General features: G+C 45.0%; 1 protein-coding gene across 1 annotated transcript in view; it reads right to left on the minus strand.

The window, feature by feature from the left end:
• SNX31 (sorting nexin 31) overlaps nt 1–12,411 on the minus strand; it is a 76,779-nt gene extending 64,368 nt beyond the window's left edge. The window contains exons 1-2 of the mRNA XM_004047380.5: nt 12,196–12,411; nt 12,021–12,095 (exon numbers count right to left, since the gene is read on the minus strand). Of these exons, the coding sequence (XP_004047428.5) occupies nt 12,021–12,095; nt 12,196–12,261 (141 nt within the window). The 5' untranslated portion in view covers nt 12,262–12,411. The remainder of the gene's footprint in view (nt 1–12,020; nt 12,096–12,195) is intronic.
• Nucleotides 12,412–20,225: the final 7,814 nt, after the last annotated feature.

Consider the following 20,225-nt stretch of genomic DNA (forward strand, 5'->3'; position numbering starts at 1 on the left):
ACTCATTCTCCTGAAAATAAGAGAAAGGAAACCACTCAGAAACCCAATCAGGTTTTGACATGGTACCTCTAGAGCAGGAGGGCTGAAATCTTACTATTACCATACTCAGTGGCTTAAAGAAAATGAAAGATGGAATAAGAAAAATGAGGCTGCAAACAGCAAGATTTTTTAATTCCATGGCCTTTGTCACAAATACAGTGAGTATCTGACAAATATTTACCTTGCATAGACAGGCCCTAACTTCAGAAAAGTCAAGAATCTCATGACTTCTCTCCATGCCCACTACCATCACCCTGGTCCAAGCCACTATCATCTCTTTTCTAGATTATTGCAATAGCCTTCCAACAAGTCTCTCTGCTCCTACCCGTGACTCCTTCAGTCTATTCCTAACACAGCATCTAAGGCGATACTTTATTTTTATTTTATTTTATCTTTTTGAGACAGAGCCTCGCTCTGTCGCCCAGGCTGGAGTGCAGTGGCATGATCTTGGCTCACTGCAACCTCCACCTCCTGGGTTCAAGCGATTTTCCTGCCTCAGCCTCCTGAGTAGCTGGGACTACACGTGTGTGCCACCACGCCCAGCTAATTCTTGTATTTTTAGTAGAGATGGGGTTTCGCCATGTTGGCCAGGCTGGTCTCAAACTCCTGACCTCAGGTGATCTGGCTGCCTCGGCCTCCCAAAGTGCTGGGATTACAGGTGTGAGCCACTGCACCCAGCCTAAAGTGATACTTTAAAAATGTAAGTCAGCCAGGTGCAGTCATGCACACCTGTAGTCCCAGCTACTTGGGAGGCCGAGGCAGGAGGGTTGCTTGAGCCCAGGAGTTCAAGGCTAGCCACTGCCCTCTAGCCTGGGCAACAGAGCAAGACTTTATCATTTCTTAAAATAAGAAAAGTAAGTCAGATCATTCCACTGCCTTTCTCAAAATCATCCTCAACTTCTCATCTCACTCAAGTAAACCCAAAATTCTTACAATGACCTAGAACTGTGCCATCTAATATGGTGGGCATTAGCCACCTGTGAGTAAATTTAAACATAATTAAAATAATTTGAAATTTTAAAATTCAATCTTCAGTCTTGCTAGCCACATTTCAAATGCTTAATAGCCACTTGAAATATTGTAATTTGCTACTGAGTTGGGCAAAGCAGATATACAGCATTTCCATCAGCACAAAAGTTCTGTTGGGAAACATTGGTCTAACATCTGGAATGGTTATTAACTGCCTGCCCGTGGGCAAAACACACTTCCCTGATGCATTTTTTTGGTGGTTGGTTGTTTGATTTTTAGATAACTGGAATTTGGTACCAGCAGTTATTTGTGTGACTTAAAATTTTAAAAACTTGTATCTTGAAGAGAATACAGAATATTACAACCACTTTGAAAGACAGTTTGGCAATTTCTTACAAAGCTAAACATAGTCTCACTCTATAATCCAGTGATAAATACCCAACTGATTTGAAAACTGTCCATACAAAATGTTTATGGCAACTTAATTCATAACCCCCAAAATTTAAACAACAAAGATGTCCTTCAGTCTGTGAATGGATAAGCAAACTGTGATATATCCATACAATGAAATGTGTTATTCAGAAATAAAATGAAATAAGCTATCAAAACACAAAAGACATGAATGAAACGTAAATAAATATTGCTAAGCGACAGGAGTCAGTCTGGAAAAGCTATATACTATATGATTTCAATTATATGACTTTCTGGAAAAGCCAAAAGTATAGAGACTTTATAAAAAGATCAACAGCCACAAAGTTTTGGGGCAGGGAGGTATGGAATAGCTGAAACACATGGAGTTTTTTAGGGCAATAAAACTAGTCTATATGAAACTAGAATTGTGGATGCATGACACTATGCATTAGTCAAAATTACAACAGAACTTCATGTTTTCTGAACTTTACAACAGAAGCTTCATGTTTGCAAATATTTTTAGAAATAATTTAGGAGGTTGGGGGAATCCGAGGATGGAATGTAGAATGTGACAAAACTATATTACAAATGTATGAAACCAACTCACTGAACGTGGTGAGAAAAAAAGTGCTGACCTAAGTCACTTTGAAAATGAGTGGAGTCTGTAAACTAAAGGCAAAGAAACTAACTGTACACAGGCATTGGACTCTGGCTGATAAAGTTGTTTTCCACAGGAGTATAGGTTAACAGCCCTATACCGCCACATGTGTATACGGAATCAAACAAGTAAATGAATGGCAGATAGTGGGAGTCAGGTTTCCAACTGTTGTAGTGGCAGTTTACACATAAGGGGAAGAGGCTAGAATGATCCATGTGGTAATGCACCAGAGTTGAATATATTAGTATGACCACATGTTTAGTTTAATATAGATGATTACATATGGAAATATTTATTCATGTGTCTGTATACATGGGTTTGTATACACACATATATTTCCTTGCTCTGTCAGCTGAGAGGACCTAGATGCAACAACACTCCAGTAGCAATGAACATATCTAGTGCCCAGATCTTAGTTTCCAATACCATTCTACAATCAGTGCAACCAAGGATCTGTGGAGAAATGGCTGATTTCTAGGACTGAGGCAGGAAATATACAAGATGGGCCTGGAGTACCTTGTAGCTCCAGAAAGTAAGGAAACATTCAAAACAAATGAAAAAAACAAATCAGGAATGGGAGTATGTCAGAGACAAGGAGCAAAATGAAAGAGCTTCCATGGGCCAAGATGGAACAATTTGACCAACCAAGTAGTAGTGAAATATAACCCAAAGTATAAAGTGAATATCCATGAGTCCTTACAGACTTGTTTTAAATAAATAGGAGCGACTAGACAAATCTCTTGTGCAGAAGAACATCAGATAATTTCTTTTCTTTTCTTTTCTTTCTTTTTTTTTTTTTTTGGAGACAGTGTCTTGCTCTTGTTGCCCAGGTGGTTGGAGTGCAATGGCGCCATCTTGGCTCACTGCAACCTCTGCCTCCTGGGTTCGAGTAATTCTCCTGCCTCACCTCCCGAGTAGCTGGGATTACAGGCATGTGCCACTATGCCTGGCTAATTTTGTATTTTTAGTAGAGACGGGGTTTCTCCATGTTGGTCAGGCTGGTCTCAAACTCCTGACCTCAGGTGATCCACCCACCTTGGCCTCCCAAAATGTTGGGATTACAGGTGTGAGCCACCGCGCCCAGCCATATCAGATAATTTCTATAGATACTCCTCAAAAAGGGGGAGCATAAATCCCCACTCTCAGTGTGGGCTGCATGTAGCGACTTCCTTCCAAAGAGGATACTATGGAAAGAGAGGACAAAAGAGTAACTTTACAGTGGAGAAAACTGACAAATACTACCTCACCCAGGTGATGAAGACCAACATCAAGAGTGTAAGTCAGATGATAGTAGGTACTCTTGATACGATGTGATTAGAGCGGCACTTTATCTCTGGGGTCTTCATCCCCCCAACCCATAACCCCCATCTAATTATGTGAAAAATATAAGACAAATTCCAAGAAGGCTATTCTACAAAATATCTGACAAGTACTCCTTAGAATTATCAAGCTCATTAAACATAAGGAAAATCTAAGAAACTGTTACAGTCAAGAGGAACTTAAGGAGACCTAACAACTCAATGTAATGTGGTACACTGGCCAGGGTCCTGGAAGAGAAATAGGACATTAGGTAAACACTAAGGAGGTCTGAAAAGTTATAGATTGTAGTTAATAAGAATGTATCAATACTGATTTGTTAATTGTAATGAATGCACCATATTAATATAAAACCTTAATAATAGAGGAAACTGGATTATATGGAAACCCTCTGTCCTATCTTTTCTGAAAACTAAAACTAAAACTATTTCAAAAAATAAAGTTTATTTTAAAAAAAACTGATGTTCTGGCTTCTCTTGAAAACTGAGATCTGGAATCAATGGGTTCACACTCAGGCAACTGTCTGGTGAGGGGACCTAAACCATTCCCACCACTCTCCACTGTTGTTCACCTGATCCTCATCTCTCATTTAAAGTACCTGCCAGTTGGCTGCGGTGGCTCACGCCTGTCATCTCAACACTTTGGGAGGCCTAGGTGGGCAGATCGCTTGAGTCCATGAGTTTAAGACCAGCCTAGGTAACATGGCAAGATGTTGTCTCCACTAAATATACAAAAAATTAAGCCAAGTGTGGTAGCATATGCCTGTAGTCCCAGCTACTCAGGAAGTTGAGGTGGGAGAATAACCTGAGCTGGAGACTTCAAGGCTAAGGCAACAGTGAGCCAAGATCATACCACTGCGCTCCAGCCTGGGCCACAGGAGTGAGACCTTGTCTCAAAAAAAAAAAAAAAAAAAAAAAATATATATATATATATATATATATACACACACACACACACACACACACACATGCACACATGCATATATATATATATATATAGTACTTGCCTGTAGCCATTTAAGTTTGCAATCTCTCATCTAAACCTAGTATAATTTTTTTTTTTTGAGACAGGGTCTCACTCCTGTGGCCCAGGCTAGAGTACGATTAAACCTACTATAAAATATTATAGGCCGGGCGTGGTGGCTCATGCCTGTAATCCCAGCACTTTGGGAGGCCGAGGCGGGCGGATCACGAGGTCAGGAGATCGAGACCATCCTGGCTAACGCGGTGAAACCCCGTCTCTACTAAAAATACAAAAAAATTAGCCGGGCTTGGTGGCAGGTGCCTGTAGTCCCAGCTACTCGGGAGGCTGAGGCAGGAGAATGGCGTGAACCCGGGAGGCGGAGCTTGCAGTGAGCCGAGATCGCGCCACTGCACTCCAGCCTGGGCGACAGAGCAAGACTCCATCTCAAACAAACAAACAAACAAACAAAATATTATAAAGACAATTCTGTTTCTTTTAAACTCAAGGAAATTTTTCTGCCCTTCCGGAGACTGTCAAAAGGCATCCCAGTTGGAGCATTATCCCAGGCAGGGCTGCTGAAACAACCTGGGATTGATGCACCCATCTCTGCTAATTCCATTAAATAGAAGCAAAAATTTGACTTCTTTGCATGCAATTATTTCTTGGCTAACTGACTAAGTGATCTTTAAAAGGCCATTGTCTTCATTGGCATGTGTTCCTAAATGTCATAAATGTTGCAGATGTTCCCGAATCAGTTCTAATCACAGCAGCCTTGAATCAACAGGGCTGCCTGAGTTATCCATCTGCAAGACAGTATCTTGGGGAAGCCCTGAGGCCAAGATCTGGGGAAAAATCAACAAGGATTAAGGTTCTAATACCTATCACAGAGCAGAAACCTTCCCAGCAGGTTTTTACAACCTGAGCTGACTTGTCAAGGAATCTTTCTCCTCCCTTCTCGGATACTGACCTAAGGGGGACAATGAACATAAAGGAAACTGAGTAGTTAAATGTGCCAAAAGTCAACAATCAAATCCAAATTCAACTCCACCAAAAGAGGACCTTTTCCATGGGTCTCAGTACACAGTTGAGCTATCAAAACCACCAGCGTACTGAGAAGTATCTGGTACTACAGTTCAGCCCTACCTGTCTTTCAAAAAACTGTTTAAAGAGATCAAAAGGAAAACATATCTGTTCTGCTCTTTTATTATGTGGTGTTTTTGTTTGTTTGGGGTATTGTGGGGTTTTTTTAAGACTGTGATCTGACAAATATTTTCATAAACCCCAGAACAGGGCAGGCGCGATGGCTCATGCCTGTAATCCTAGCACTTTGGGAGGCTGAGGCAGGCAGATCACCTGAGGTCAGGAGTTCAAGACCAGCCTGGCCAACATGGCAAAACCCCCTCTCTACTAAAAATACAAAAATTAGCCAGGTGTGGTGGCAGGCACCTGTAATCCCAGGTACCCGGGAGGCTGAGGCAGAAGAATCACTTGAACTTGGGGGGGTGGAGGTTGCAGTGAGCTAAGATCGCACCACCTCACTGCAGCTTAGGTGAAAGAGCATGACTCCATCTCAAAAAAAACAAAACAAAACAAAAACAAAAAAATCCCAGAACAATCTCCTGTACCAACTACCCCTTCGTACAGCTCTGCCTTTTAACATGAAGAGGCCTTTACAGGCCAGTTGAAAATGTCACCTACTTCCCCCACCTTACAGCATTCACACCCCCCTATACCTATGCCAAAATGGTGATGGCCTGGGACAAGTAGAATTGCAGACACAAAAGGTGTCTGTTTCTAATGTCGACTCATTCATCCCACCTCTCCAAGTCCCCTTGTAGTTAAAAACCCAAATTCACCAGATAAAGGGCCACAGCTCAGAGTCTGGGTGGTGGCATCTAGCACCTAAGAGCATGGCCTAGAGCTTGCATATTATCCCATTTGTTCCTCAAAACAGCACTACGAGGTAGACAGATCCTCAGCACCATGAACATTGTCATCTTCCACCTTGAGCAGGAGCAACCCCAGACTCAGGGAGATGAAGTGACTTAAAACTAGGACATCCAAGCTGATGACTGGCAGAAGATGGACTCAGTCTTCTCACTGCTGTCATCATCATCACCATCACCTTTTCCACCAAATCTCTGCTAAGCAACTACCAAGGCAGAATTCCATGCTGGGTGTTCCATACCCACAAGCCTTCATTCTGTCCCTTCATTCAAATATTTGGGTTTTGCTTGTAAATAATCAGGGGAGACAAAATATAAACACAAAAAGAGGAAGGAGCATGACAAGGTTGAAACATGAAGCGGCACAGCAATCAGAGAAAGGCATCTCATGCAATCAAGGAGGACTTCCTGGAGGAGATGGGACTGAGGTGGGCTTTGAGAAACGATTGCTCCCTTGACAGGTAGACTAAAACCAGGAGTCATCCCAGGCAGAGGAAGTGAGCCAGGCAGAGACAAAGAGTGGGCCAGCCTGATAGGAACAGGAGGTATGGGTAGGGAAAGAGGAGATCAGGTTAGGTCAGAGGGGAAGCAGCCAAGTTGGGTCAGCACTTGGCAGGGAGGACAACTGAACCAGCGCATACAGGCTGCACAACCCTCCCTCCTACTGACGGGTCCTTTGCAAGCTTTCCCAACTTGTCCCCATTGCCATGTCTGATGCTGGCAGAGTGCAAAGAAACAGAGCCCCATATCACTGTTCACAGAGCCCCATATCACTTACACAGGATGGCCTCATCTGTAACTTGGTCGAAATGAGCTGATTAAATGTTTCCCTCACAGATTTCTTTAAATCTATTTGGGCAGGGTGGTGCCAGCAAGAGCAGGGGCATAAATCAAACTGGTTTTGTTTATCTAAAGGCACAGAAAAAGGTGAGGCCAGCCAGTTCACACGGCAGGAAGATGAGCAGCACTGAGCAGCAGAGGGTCAAAAAGCTGCCAGAGCCCGAGGGAGCCTCACTGGGGACAGGACTGTAGGTGAGGATGACAGAGGGCGCAGGTCACAGCAGAGCCCATGGAAACACATCCACCTCTTCCCAAGGTCCAGCTTTTCTTTGTTTTGGTTTTTGTTTTGAGACAGAGTCTCCCTCTGTTGCCCAGCCTGGAGTGCAGTGGTGGGATCTCAGCTCACTGCAATCTGTGCCTCCTGGGTTCAAGCAATTCTCATGCCTCATTCTCCCAAGTAGCTGGGATTATAGGCACATGCCACCACACCTGGCTAATTTTTTGTATTTTAGTAGAGACGGGGTTTTACCATTGCCCAGGCAGGTCTCAAACTCTTGAGCTGAAGTGATCCACCATCCTTGGCCTCCCAAAATGCTGGGATTCCAGGTGTGAGCCACTGCACCTGGCCAACCCAGGTCCAGTTTTTATGCATTAGCTCTCCACATACCCTGGCTGAGATGGAGTAGAGGCCACCTCACCTGTGCCAGGTACTGCCCCTCAATCTCAGTTATCCAACATGCAAAATATAAGTCCAATTCTTAAAGCCAAAGATCACACATGCTAAAGTAATAGTTCTAATTTAACAGAATGCATGGCATATAATAGAAACTTAGTAAACATTTCTTAAGCAAATAATCAGTTAATTATATAGATGAAAACTATTCTATCAGGATGCAGAACTTCCCAGAAAATAAACTGGGAATAAACTCATATTCCCCAAACACACACACAGATGGGACCTTTCTACTATTTCCTTTTTTACAGTGCTCTGTGTTAAATCAGATTAAGAATTCTGAGCCGTTTCACATCCTCCACTGAATAGGAGAAATAAAAACTAGCTGAGAAGTAACTGGGAGAGGTCACCCAAACTTTCAGTCTCAGACTTAGGGTGGCCAGATAAAATACAGGATGCTCAGTTAAATATGTATCAGGTGGTGCATGGGACATACTTATACTAAAAAAAATTGTTTGTTGTTGATTTGTAATTTAAATTTAATTGGGAGACTTTGTATTTGTATTTGCTAAATCTAGCAACCCTACTTAGACTCTTCATTTTTTTTTTTTTTTTTTTTTGAGACAGGGTCTCACTCTGCCACCCAGGTTGGAGTGCAGTGGCGCAATCTGAGCTCACTGCAACCTCCACCTCCCAGGCTCAAGCGATCCTCCCACCTCAGGCTCCTGAATAGCTGGGATTACAGGAGCACCACCATGCCTGGCTAATTTTTTGTATTTTTGGTAGAGACAGGGTTTTGCCATGTTGCCCAGTCTGGTCTTGAACTCCCGAGCTCAGGCAGTCCACCCACCTTGGCCTCCCAGAGTGCTGGGATTGCAGGTGTGAATCACCATGCCCGGCCTCAGACTCTTTACCTATAAAATGAGAATGATGATGATGATTGAACTGCTGACCTTAGTGGCGACTTGCTGGAACAAAATCCTGTGTCTGGAACTCTCATGACAGAGAGTGGATGTTGGAGGCCTGGGGTCAGGGCTGAATGAAGGCGATTGAGAGCAAAAAGAATATCGGGGCCAAGGGTAAAGTTCCCCTTCATCCTCTGAAGCTTCACTGAAAAACCACCTGACAAAAGGCAGATTCATAGGAGAAAAGGCATACAAATTTACTAACATGCACGGGAGTCTTACAAAATATAAGATCTCAAAGAAATGGCCAAATGGTTGATGGTTTTATACCATCTTGAGATTACAGAAAAAAGCGGCATGGTCAAAAACAGGTTATGGTGGCAAATCAGGTTATGGTGGCAAGACAGGTCATGGGAAGAAGAGGAGAGACCTGGCAAGCAAAAGTGGTCTTAGTATACAGAGGAAACCCACAGGTAGCAGCTCTCAGAAATAGTTGGTAAACATTTGTTTCAGACCTTTAAAGGTATCAGACTGTCTGTGATTCTTTCCTAAATCTGAACAAGAGAGGACTTCAGAGAAAGCCTGGCTGCATCAGTACAGATTCTCTCTACAGGTGCAAATCTCCTCCACAAAAGGCAGCTTTTCAGCTATTCTGATATTTCCAGCTTTCTACACAGCCATCTTGAAATATGTCATAGTAGTACATTTTGGGATAAAATATTTTGGTTTCCTTCAAGGACAAGGGGACTTTTAGAGTGAGGCAAAAAAAAATTTTAACCTTGATCATGGTGGTGGTAATTGTATACATTTACCAAAATTCGTTACACTGAACCCATAAAGTCGGGGAATTTTATTACATTACATGATTCCAAAATATAGTAAAAGTATGTTAGTTTAGGACTCAGTCATTTGACTCATTGTTTTACTGATACGATTTATTTTATCAACTTTAGAAAGAAATCACATTAATGTAATAGGTCAGAGCAGGTTCTAGAAATCAAGTCCTGCCTCCAACATTAACAGTATGACTTTAGGAAAATTGTGCCTCAGTTGCTTCACCTGTTAAATTGGACTAATTCTAATGCTAGCTCATAAGGCTATTATAAAAATTAAGCTATTACAGGTAAAGTGTTTGGTACCAAACTCAGCACACAGTAACTACTTGTTATTGTTTCAGATTGATTATAAATACCAATAGCCATCTAAGATCTACATAGTTTCTTTAAAAATGTAGTAGTTTGTATAGAAAGGGGGAAAATGATAAATATTCATATGCGATATATGGAAGTTGGAAACTGACAAAGAAATTTCCATTTTACTATTTTGAGAAATCTGGGATAAATATGAAATATTTATTAAAATCTATTTTATTAAAATCTATTGTATGCCCTACTGAGGGCACTGAGCCATGGTAATTCAATATTTAAAGGCCCCGATAGTAAATAACAGACAATTTCTACTTCATGTCTTACCAAACAGAAGATCAAGAATAAAATTTACTCACTCTATGCCTCTGCTTCTGGACCTGCTAGGATTTGGTTCATCTGAGTTTTCCTGAAAATAAGCATTTTCCCAAGTCTGTTGGGTAAGGAGGGCCAGATTCAGGAGTGCTTGAAGCCTCTTGAGTCCACAAATGTTTGCTGAGCATATATTACGTACCAGGCTCTGCAAGCAGCTGGCCCCTAATCTTCACAAGCACACTGTGAGGCTGACATCCATAAGGACCCATTTGCTTATTATTTCTGATGAGAAAATTGAAGATCAGAGGAGAGGTGAGGTGATCAGCCAGGACGCAGTTGATCAGTCACAGGCTCTCTTGCTGCCTCCTGCTCTGCTCCCGCCCCTTCCCCACCTCAAGCTGCAGGAAGACAGAGGAGGGTAGGAGAGGATACCCTGCCTCCCCCTGCCAATGCCTAAGACACTCATCCTTTCTCTTCCTTTGAGATCCCTGCCTCTGCAGTCCTCACAATTCCCCATGTGTTTCAGTTACAAGTAGCTTCTTATCTTCCAGAAGTCTGAATCTATGCCATTCTTCATTCAATCATTTGACAATCGTTCCTAAGGACCTACTGGGTCACAGCACTAATAATACAAAGATGACCACTCAAATTAACTAGTAACCACATTACAACTGTTCTTGGTTGACTCCAAAGATACTTAATCACACCTTGAAAATGGACTTTTCCAATGCACTATGATGTATGAGCAAGAAGGCTTGCTACAGTGACAATTTAATAGCAGAAAAAACAAACTAAGCTGTCGGTCAACAGAAGACGGTTAAATGAAACATGGTGTATCTAACTCACTAGAAACCCAGAGACTGTCTGAAAAAACTCTCTCAAAACAAGCAAACAAACAAACAAAAACAGCTGTTGCCTCTGGGAAAGTTTTTCAGTTTTCTCTACACTTTTTTTTTGTTTGTTTAATAGAGATGAGGTCTCGGCTATGTTGCCCAGGCTGGTCTCAAACTCTGGGACTCAAGTAATCCTCCTGCCTCAGTCTCCCAAAGTATTGGGATTACAAGCATAAGCCACGGTGCCTGGCCTATACTTTTGTTTTTAATGTTAGGTATGTGCTCTTTATAACCTAAAATCTAAAACAAAAGAACAAAAAGCACCATTCATGGGGGAGTGGAGGAGGAGGAGGGTAAAGTTTATTTCTAAACTTTCATTTACTTCTCTAATCCATTTTGAAGACTTATAACACCTCCATATAAGAACAATGAAACCCATTAGAGCAGACTAATAAATCAGTCTGCCTCCCAGAGAAAATACTGTCAAGACAGCAGGGTGAGAAACTATCTTAGCTTGGTAAGTCATGTTCCCTGGTTCCCAGCCTGCCAGTACTTGAAGCCTCATGGCCATTCAAAAACAAAACTAGAGACACACCTTTTTAAACGGGGCAAACTTAAGAAACTCTCAAGACAAAGGAGATTAGATACCCATGTACAAGACTCCAAAGACTTTAGGCCTTGATCTAGACCCAGTTTCCAAATTTTGGAGGGAAGCACTGTCCTGGGGAACAGCGGGCACTGAAATGGGGCCCAGCATAGCCCCAGCGCCCTGCCAGGCGGCGCTAGCGGGGATCACCCGGCTGCAGCTGCGAGGGGCTTGGAAGAATCACCTGCGCCCGGTTCCCTCATCTCACAGCTGTAGGCGACCAGGAGCCGCAGCACGCATTCATCCAACTGTATGCCAAGCAATTCAGTTCATCCTTACCAGGACCCTGTTTCACAATAGGAAGCCCAAGGCCGTGAAAGGCCCAGTGTCTTGCCAGAGTCAGAGGAACAGAGCGCTTTGGGGACAGCTTTCTCCACCTGTCTCAGTGGATGGGCTCGTACCCGTCTCCAACCTGCTCACCTGTTCGTTCCAACCGTGCAGCTGGCTGTAGCGCACCCTGCAGAAGAGGAACCCGTCCAGGTGCACGGAGTACAGCTGCAAACACACAGACACCCCCTCCCGGGTGAGCCGAGGGATAAGTGAGCATTGCCACCGGCCCCCTCCCTGCTCACCCTGACCCCAGCCCTGGGCGCACCACGTAGCGGCCCCCCAGCGCGTCGGACCGCTGCTGGGACACCGGGATACAGAAATGCATCTTCATGGCTGAGCGGTGTCTTGGGAGTAGCGCTGGGAACCCGACCTGCGGCGGCGGGCGGTGCGCGGCTCTGAACTCGGCAGCGGTGGACGCAGCGCGGCCTGCCACGCGACTCAGAGAGAACCCCGGCGCCCGCTCTCCCCGGCCCGGGACATCCACAGGTGGGGCCGGGGCCGGGCCGCGCCGCCTCCCAGTCCCCGCCCCATCCAGCCCCGCCGCTCTGGTCCCGGGATAGGTGGCGCCTGGGGCTGGGGAGCATCCACGGCCACCCCCACCCCGGACATCCGCCACTGTTGGCATTTTCTCCAAGAAGGCCCGTGAGGGGCTTGAAAACAGTTTGTGTCCCATTACCTGCCAACGCTGCCTGCAGTGCACTAATTAAGATTTCTGTAATTACATAGATCTAGTAACTGCCTTATGATTAGCAGAGTTATGTTTGGTCAGTTTTTTTGTATTGACATTTGTTAAATGTAACACAAGACATGCAGCAATATATGCAACCTTGCTTTAGTATTATTCTTTCAATGTTGTTTTTTCCCCTTAAAATACCAGAAGCCCCCCCAAATGGAAATGGCTTGGGTCTCTCTTGATCCCTGAGAAGCCCTCATTTTTAGACAGATGCATTCACATAAACACTTGGTTCTCTGGACTACCCCGTGCAAGTTCTTTCAACAGTCTCTCATTTTTAGTTGCTGTGGAAAATAATCTTCCTAATTCTCTTATTTTAGTTAAATGAAACTAGAATTCCTCCCACCTTGCCGTGATCACAGAGCACAGACATGCTGCAGCTCTCACCAGCCTGTTCTGTAGCAAGCCCTGGGCCGGCTCCATTCTTCTCTCTCTCCTTTAATCTACCCATAACTCTTCCAGGTAAACAGAGGACATCCTACCACGGACAAAACAGGCCCAGGGGGTGGAGGAACTTGTCCAAGCTCACAGGGCATTTTTTTCATGGGTCTGAGTCGTTTACTGCAGGATTTCATCAGGATCATTGAAAGTCCTTTCAAATGCCAGTCATCCCTGGGGTAAGAGCTGCATGCCTGAAACGGGAATCTGAGACTAAGGAAGGAGAAGCGATGCCTGCCAAACACCGGTGCCTCCTGCGTGCTTGCTGGGTGCCAGGACCTGACATATGCTATGCCATTTAATTTTCACAAACACCTGTGGGCTAGGAGCCATTGACAGTTCTGGTCTTATAGAAAAGGAAATTGAGACTAGGGCCATTAAGTGAGGGAAGCAGTATCATACAGTAGTTAAGAGAATGGCAACAGGAATTCATGTCCCAGCTTAGTGGCTTCTAGTTGAGAGGCCTTGGGCAAATTAGTGTTTTTTGTGTTTTTTTGGTTTTTTTTTGTTTTGAGACAGAGTTTTGCTCTTGTTGCCCAGGCTGGAGTGCAATGGCACGATCTCAGCTCACCACAACCTCTGCCTCCCGGGTTCAAGTAATTTTCCTGCCTCAGCCTCCTGAGTAGCTGGGATTACAGGCATACGCCACCACACCCGGCTAATTTTGTATTTTTAGTAGAGACAGGGTTTCTCCATGTTGGTCAGGCTGGTCTCAAACTCCTGACCTCAGGTGATCCGTCCACCTCGGCCTCCCAAAGTGCTGAGATTACAAGTGTGAAATTAGTGCACTCTTTAAGCTGCAGCTCCTTCTTATGAAATCATGTTGATAACTCTACTTCAAGGGAATTTTCAGTCCAGGATAGATGGGCCTTAGGGTATTTCCCCTGCCCATAGGCCATCTCCGATCTGGAAGGCCTCCCTATACCAAGGCCAGGGGCATTCCTGAGCGCCTCTTGGGACAAAGCCTGATCACGGCAGCTCTGGAATCTGGTCTGATCTTCAGGGCAAAGCAGAGCATTTTGGTCAGACCCAGAAGTGGCCCCAGCTTTCCTAGAACTTTCCTGCTCCAGTGAATGGCCTGGACCCTGGTTTCACCCCATGGCAATGTCCAAACAGGGCCATTTCCTTCCTTTCACTAAGTGCCCCCCTGGAGTTGAACTGGAACAGGACAGGCCTCTGTGCAAGTCACCGTCCTCTTGCATCCCTGACCTCTGCTGTAGCCAGTCGGCTCTTATTCAGTCATTCAGTCAGTGAACATTATTGAGCTCCTTCTGCGTACTCCACACTGTGCAAGACAATATTCAAACATGACCAAGAGAGAAGTATAATAATGGTAGCTGACGCGATTGGAGGCGCTGCTCTGAACACTTTACATGAATGAAGTCATTTAATTCTCACAATTGCCTGAAGTAGGTACTGATGTTATTCTCATTTCACAGATGGGGAAACTGAAGCACAGGGCAATGAAGAAACTTGCTCAGAATTGCAGAATTTGTGAGTAGTAGATGGGGGGATGTGAAGTAAGTGGTCTGCCTCTAGAGCCTGTGCTCTGTGAAGCTGCTTTTCAGGGGTGCCTGGGGAAATCTGTACCACGACTTGACAAGCGCACCCTTTACAAGTTTTTAATTCTTTTTTTTTGAAACAGTGTCTTGCTCAGTCACCCAGGCTGGAGTGCAGTGGTGTGAGCTCGGCTCACTGCAAGCTCCACCTCCCGGGTTCACGCCATTCTCCTGCCTCAGCCGCCCGAGTAGCTGGGACTACAGGCACCCGCCACAATGCCCGGCTAATTTTTTGTATTTTTAGTAGAGACGGGGTTTCACCGTGTTAGCCAGGATGGTCTCGATCTCCTGACCTCATGATCTACCCACCTCGGCCTCCCAAAGTCGTGGGATCACAGGTGTGAGCCACCGCGCCCGGCCCACAAGTTTTTAATTCTTGATGGAGTTTTAAATAAACATTTATGGTGCTCAATTTCTGAATCAATCCTATATTGTTTCCAAGGGGTATTTTAATTTACTCTGTGCCTGGTGCATGGTCAGCACTCAATAAAAGCTTAACATTTCTTCATTCAGGGAGTATTCATTGAGTGCTTCTTATGGGCCAGGCACTGCAGTGAGGCTGTTAGACATGGCAGCCTCAGTCCCCTAACCTTGTGGAGCCTAAGCTTATTTACAGATTTTAAAAAGAGGCAATTTCTGTAATATGGCCCATAGTATTACAGAACAAATGCACTATTTCCTACTTTGAAAGCTTTAGGCATTATTTGCATGTTGCCTCTCATCTACTTGGTGTGTAATCTTTTTGGCTCTTTGATATCTGGTACCCACACTCTTTTGGAGGTATGGATAATGAGGTATGGCTCTGTCTTGTTCTGGAACTTTCCATGTCTCCTGAGTCCTTCACACCCTTGGGCCTCTGGGATGGGGAGGGCAGTAGGGTCCACGAGGGAGCCAGTGAGATGGATCGTAATGGCTGGTGCTCTACACCAGAGGGGCCCAGCCAATGTGCATTATGGGTTCCTTTGCTGCATCTTTTCTTATAGCCCAGGTGTTGCACACGTCACCCCAACAGTCAAAGCTGTGGCCATATGAAAAAAAGGGTCTTGAGCAAACATGGAAGAGATTCCTGGTTGGTGGACACCTATTTTGAGCAAACACAGAAAGGGATAGGAGCTGGAAGGTTGGGCATGCAGAGTTAAGTCTTCGCATCCTGTGTATTTTTCTTCATCTGCCTGTGTCCTCCTCACTCTCTTGAGGTTCAGACGAGTGAGTCAGAAAGGTAAGGCTGGATGGCTTGGGATGTGTATCTTTCTCTGTCTTTACCTCTATTGGTCTGTGTTGAGTGCTCTAGGGTCTTTGGAATTTGAGGAAATATACAAAATTATACGATACATAGGAGAACTACAAAATCACACCAGTGGTTCTAAAATGTCCATGGTTCCTGGAGGATTTTCTGGTCCAGAACACCTACTCAGAGACTGACTGTAGTTGGTTGAATAGTGTCCTGATTTGGAAATAGGGTCTCGGCAGACATCATAAGGTAAGGCTCAAGATGAGATCCTACTGGATTAGGGCAGCTCTACATCCAATTAGCGTGTCCTTATAAGGCACAGAAAAGGAAATACAGAGACACAGAGGAGAAGGCCACATGAAGACGGAGGCAGAGCTGGAGTTGTGCTTCCAGATGCCAAGAAGCGCCTCAGGCCACCAGAAGCTCAGGAGAACAAGGAAGGAGTCAGCCCTAGAGCTTTCAGAGGGAGCACGGCTCTGCCGACACTTTGATTTCAGACTTCCAGCCTCCAGAACTATGAGAGAATTCATTTCTGTGGTCGTAAGCCACCCAGTTTGAGGCACTTTGTTATGGAAGCCATAAGAAAAACCTACACTGATGCTGTGGCCACAGTCAGCCTCATACCAGAGAGCAGAGGGCTGAGCCCCTGGCCGTGTGCGCATCTAGGAGGAGAATGGAACAGAGGAAGAGCAGCTCAGAGGAAAGGAGACCTGCAATCTGAGGGACAGTGTCCTGAATGTAGTAACAAGACTGGCTAACCCTACGCAGCACTCACTCTCGGCCAGACATAACTCTGTGTAACATGCACAAACTCATTTAATGCTTGCAACAACCACCTGAACTTGGTGGGTTTTGTTTTTGTTTTTGTTTTTGAGACAGGGTCTTGCTCTGTTGCCCAGGTTGGAGTGGAGTGGCATGATCATGGCTCACTGCAGCCTTGACCTCCCCAGGCTCAGGTGATCCTCCCACCTCAGCCTCCCAAGTAGCTGGGACTACAGGGGTGCACCATCACACCTGGCTAATTTTTTTATTTATTTTTGGTAGAGATGGGGTTTTGCCCATGTTGCCCAGGCCAGTCTCTAATCCCTTGGTCTCAAGTGCTCCTCCCACCTCAGCCTCCCAAAGTGCTGGGATTACAGGCGTGAGCCAGTGCCCTGGTCTTTGGTGTGATTGTTATCCCTATTTTATAGGAGATGAAACTGAGGTGGAGGGAAATCAATAACTCACCCGAAGTCGCACAGTTTGTAAGAGAAGAGTCAGGATTCAAATCCAGGCTGCCTGGAAAGTCTCCAAAGCCCTTGCTCCTAATCACTTCTCCAAACAAAAATAACGTTTCAGTCTGTACTTACTCATTTGAGGAACTCTGGAAAATCAAGAGTCCCCAAATTTGAGGGATGACATCAGGAAAATACCACTCTATGGAAATGAAATTGCTGGGAATCGAGCCATGGCAGAAGTGACCCCCACCCCAGGGGACCTGGGAATGGGCTGCTGAGAAGCACACGTCCCTTTCAGGGCCTCTGTGCAGGCATCACATTCAATGTGGGAATTGAAAGATGAAGATGGAAAAAGTAAAGATGGGGCCGGGTGCAGTGGCTCTCACCTGTAATCCCAGCACTTTGGGAGGCTGAGGCATGCGGATCACTTGAGGTCAGGAGTTCGAGACCAGCCTGGCCAACATGGTGAAACACTGTCTCTGCTAAAACTACAAAAATTAGCCAGATGTGGTAGTACACACCTGTAATCCCAGCTGCTAGGGAGGCTGAGGCAGGAGAATTGCCTGAACCCAGGAGGCGGAGGTTGCAGTAAACTGAGATTGTGCCATTGCACTTCAGCCTGGGTGACAGAGTGAGAATCCGTCTCAAAAAACAAAACAAAACAAAACTGAAGACAGAAGGTGGGGCCAGTTACAACAACCTTACTGCCTAGTAAGAAGAGGCAGACAATATTTAAAAACTGCTAAATACCAGCACCTTGGGGAAGGGACACGGTGATGTCCGGTCTGCCACAACAGCACACAGGAGGGACATTGACCCAGCAGGCATGAAGGGAGGAGCAGGGCGGGAAAGGCTTTCTGGAGAAGGTGATGTTTGAGAGAGATTCTTCAGGAAGAGTTAACTGGTAAGAGCATTTAAGGAAGGCAACACAGCAAAGGCCTGGGATAAAATTAAAAGAAACAAAAAGCCAGGTGATATGGTTTGGCTGTATCCCCACCCAAATCTCATCTTGAATTGTAGCTCCCATAATTGTCACATGTTGTGGGAGAGACCCTGTGGGAGATAACTGAATCATGCGGGCAGTTTCCCCCATACTGTTCTCGTGGTGGTGAATACGTCTCACAAGATCAGATGGTTTAGGGGAAACCCCTTTTGCTTGGCTCATTCTCTCTTGTCTGCCACCATGTAAGAAGTGCCTTTCAGCTTCTGCATTCTGCCATGATTGTGAGGCCTCCCCAACCACGTGGAACTGTAAATCAATTAAACCTCTTTTTCTTCATAAATTACCTAGTCTCGAGTATGTCTTTATCAGCAGGAGTTTGTTGTTACGGAGAAGTATAGGTGAGGCCTAAGAAGTGGACAGTGAGGCTGGGGAGGGAGGCAGCCTGATCTTTTGAAGGTTGCAGCTGCTGGGCCAAGAAGCTTGGAGTTTGCCCTGTAGATGAAGAAGAGCTACCTATGGGAGAAGGTGTGGACAGCATGTGTTCTAGATGGAGATCACTGTGGCCGGTATGCAGGGAATGAGGGGGGCTGTCACATAACTAGAGGCAGTCAGACCAGCAAGGAAGTTTTTTGAGAGAAAAGATTGTAGAACATGAGTCTTGTAAAGTGCTCCTCAAAAACTGGGTGGGAGGCCTGGGTGGCATCATCTGTGATAATCCTTCTTGGATGTTCACAAAGTGCTTTAGTGTATGGAGGGCTCTGAGATATCTGCAGCAAGGAAACCTGGGACTCTGTTTTACATTGTACCTGTTCACATTGCAGAGGCTAATGTCCCAGGAATGGCTGTCAACAGAAGACAGAGACCTAGGCAAGGGCAGTGTCAAAAAGGATGGATTTAAAAATATTTAAGAAGCATGCTTGGTCTCTCAAGTCACCTGCTTGTCCCTCTTCCAAGTGTACTTTCCTTCCTTTTTTTCTTTCCTTACTGTTCTAAAGATTTTAAAGAAACTTCCACTCCTGCTCTGAAAAATAAACAAAAACAGCCAGACATGGTGACTTACACCTGTAATCCCAGCACTTTGGGAGGCCAAGGCAGGCAGATCACCTGAGGTCAGGATTTCAAGACCAGCCTAGTCCAACATGGTGAAACCCTGTCTCTACTAAAAATACAAAAATTAGCCAGGCGTGGTTGTGGGTGCCTGTAATCCCAGCTACTCGGGAGGCCGAGGCGGGAGAATCTCTTGAACCTGGGAGGCGGAGGTTGCAGTGAGCCGAGATAACGCCACTGCACTCCAGCCTGGGCAACAGAGTGAGACTCTGTCTCAAAAAAAAAAAAAAAAAAAAAAAACCTTAAGAGCAAAGCACAAACTGTGTAATTAGCTAGAAATGGCTCCTGTCCTCAAAAAACCAAAAGATAACCATTTAGGCTTTAACGATTTGTTGACCCTAAACCACTTCGGGATCCTTTCACAATGTGTTGCAAAGTTTGGCTACTTGTACTTGATCTACATTCTGGAGGTTTTCATTTCCTTTCTCTTAGATCCTCTCTTCATGTGTAATGAATGGTTGCTGCTGACAATGATTCCCAGATGTGACCCTGCTCTGTCCCAGTCTGGCAGCGAGAAGTATGGAAAAACTGAACCAGGCATTGAATTCTGAAGAAATACAGGTGCAAGAGCAAGCATTCGACAGTCATCACCATGCAAATGAAGCTTACACAGAAAGATGGCGTGCCACTGGATATTGTACCTTACAGTAAATTAATATTTTGTTAAAATGTAATTTTAAAAAATGAGGAGGGAAAGTGACACAAGACTTGAATTAATCAGGCATGGGAAGTAAAGAAAAGCAGGGAGGCTGGGCATGGTGGCTCACGCCTGTAATCCCAGCATTTTGGGAGGCTGAGGCAGGCGGATCACCTGAGGTCGGGAGTTCAAGACCAGCCTGACCAACATGGAGAAACCCTGTCTCTACTAAAGACACAAAATTAGCCAGGTATGGTGGTGCATGCCTGTAATCCCAGCTACTCAGGAGGCTGAGGCAGAAGAATTGCTTGAACCTGGAAGGCAGAGGTTGCAGTGAGCCAAGATCGCGCCATTGTGCTCCAGCCTGGGCAACAAGAGCAAAATTCCAACTCAAAAAAAAAAAAAAAAAGAAAAAAGAAAAAAGAAAGAA

This window comes from Gorilla gorilla, chromosome 7, assembly GCF_029281585.2.
Source record: "Gorilla gorilla gorilla isolate KB3781 chromosome 7, NHGRI_mGorGor1-v2.1_pri, whole genome shotgun sequence".
NCBI classification, from domain to species: domain Eukaryota; kingdom Metazoa; phylum Chordata; class Mammalia; order Primates; family Hominidae; genus Gorilla; species Gorilla gorilla.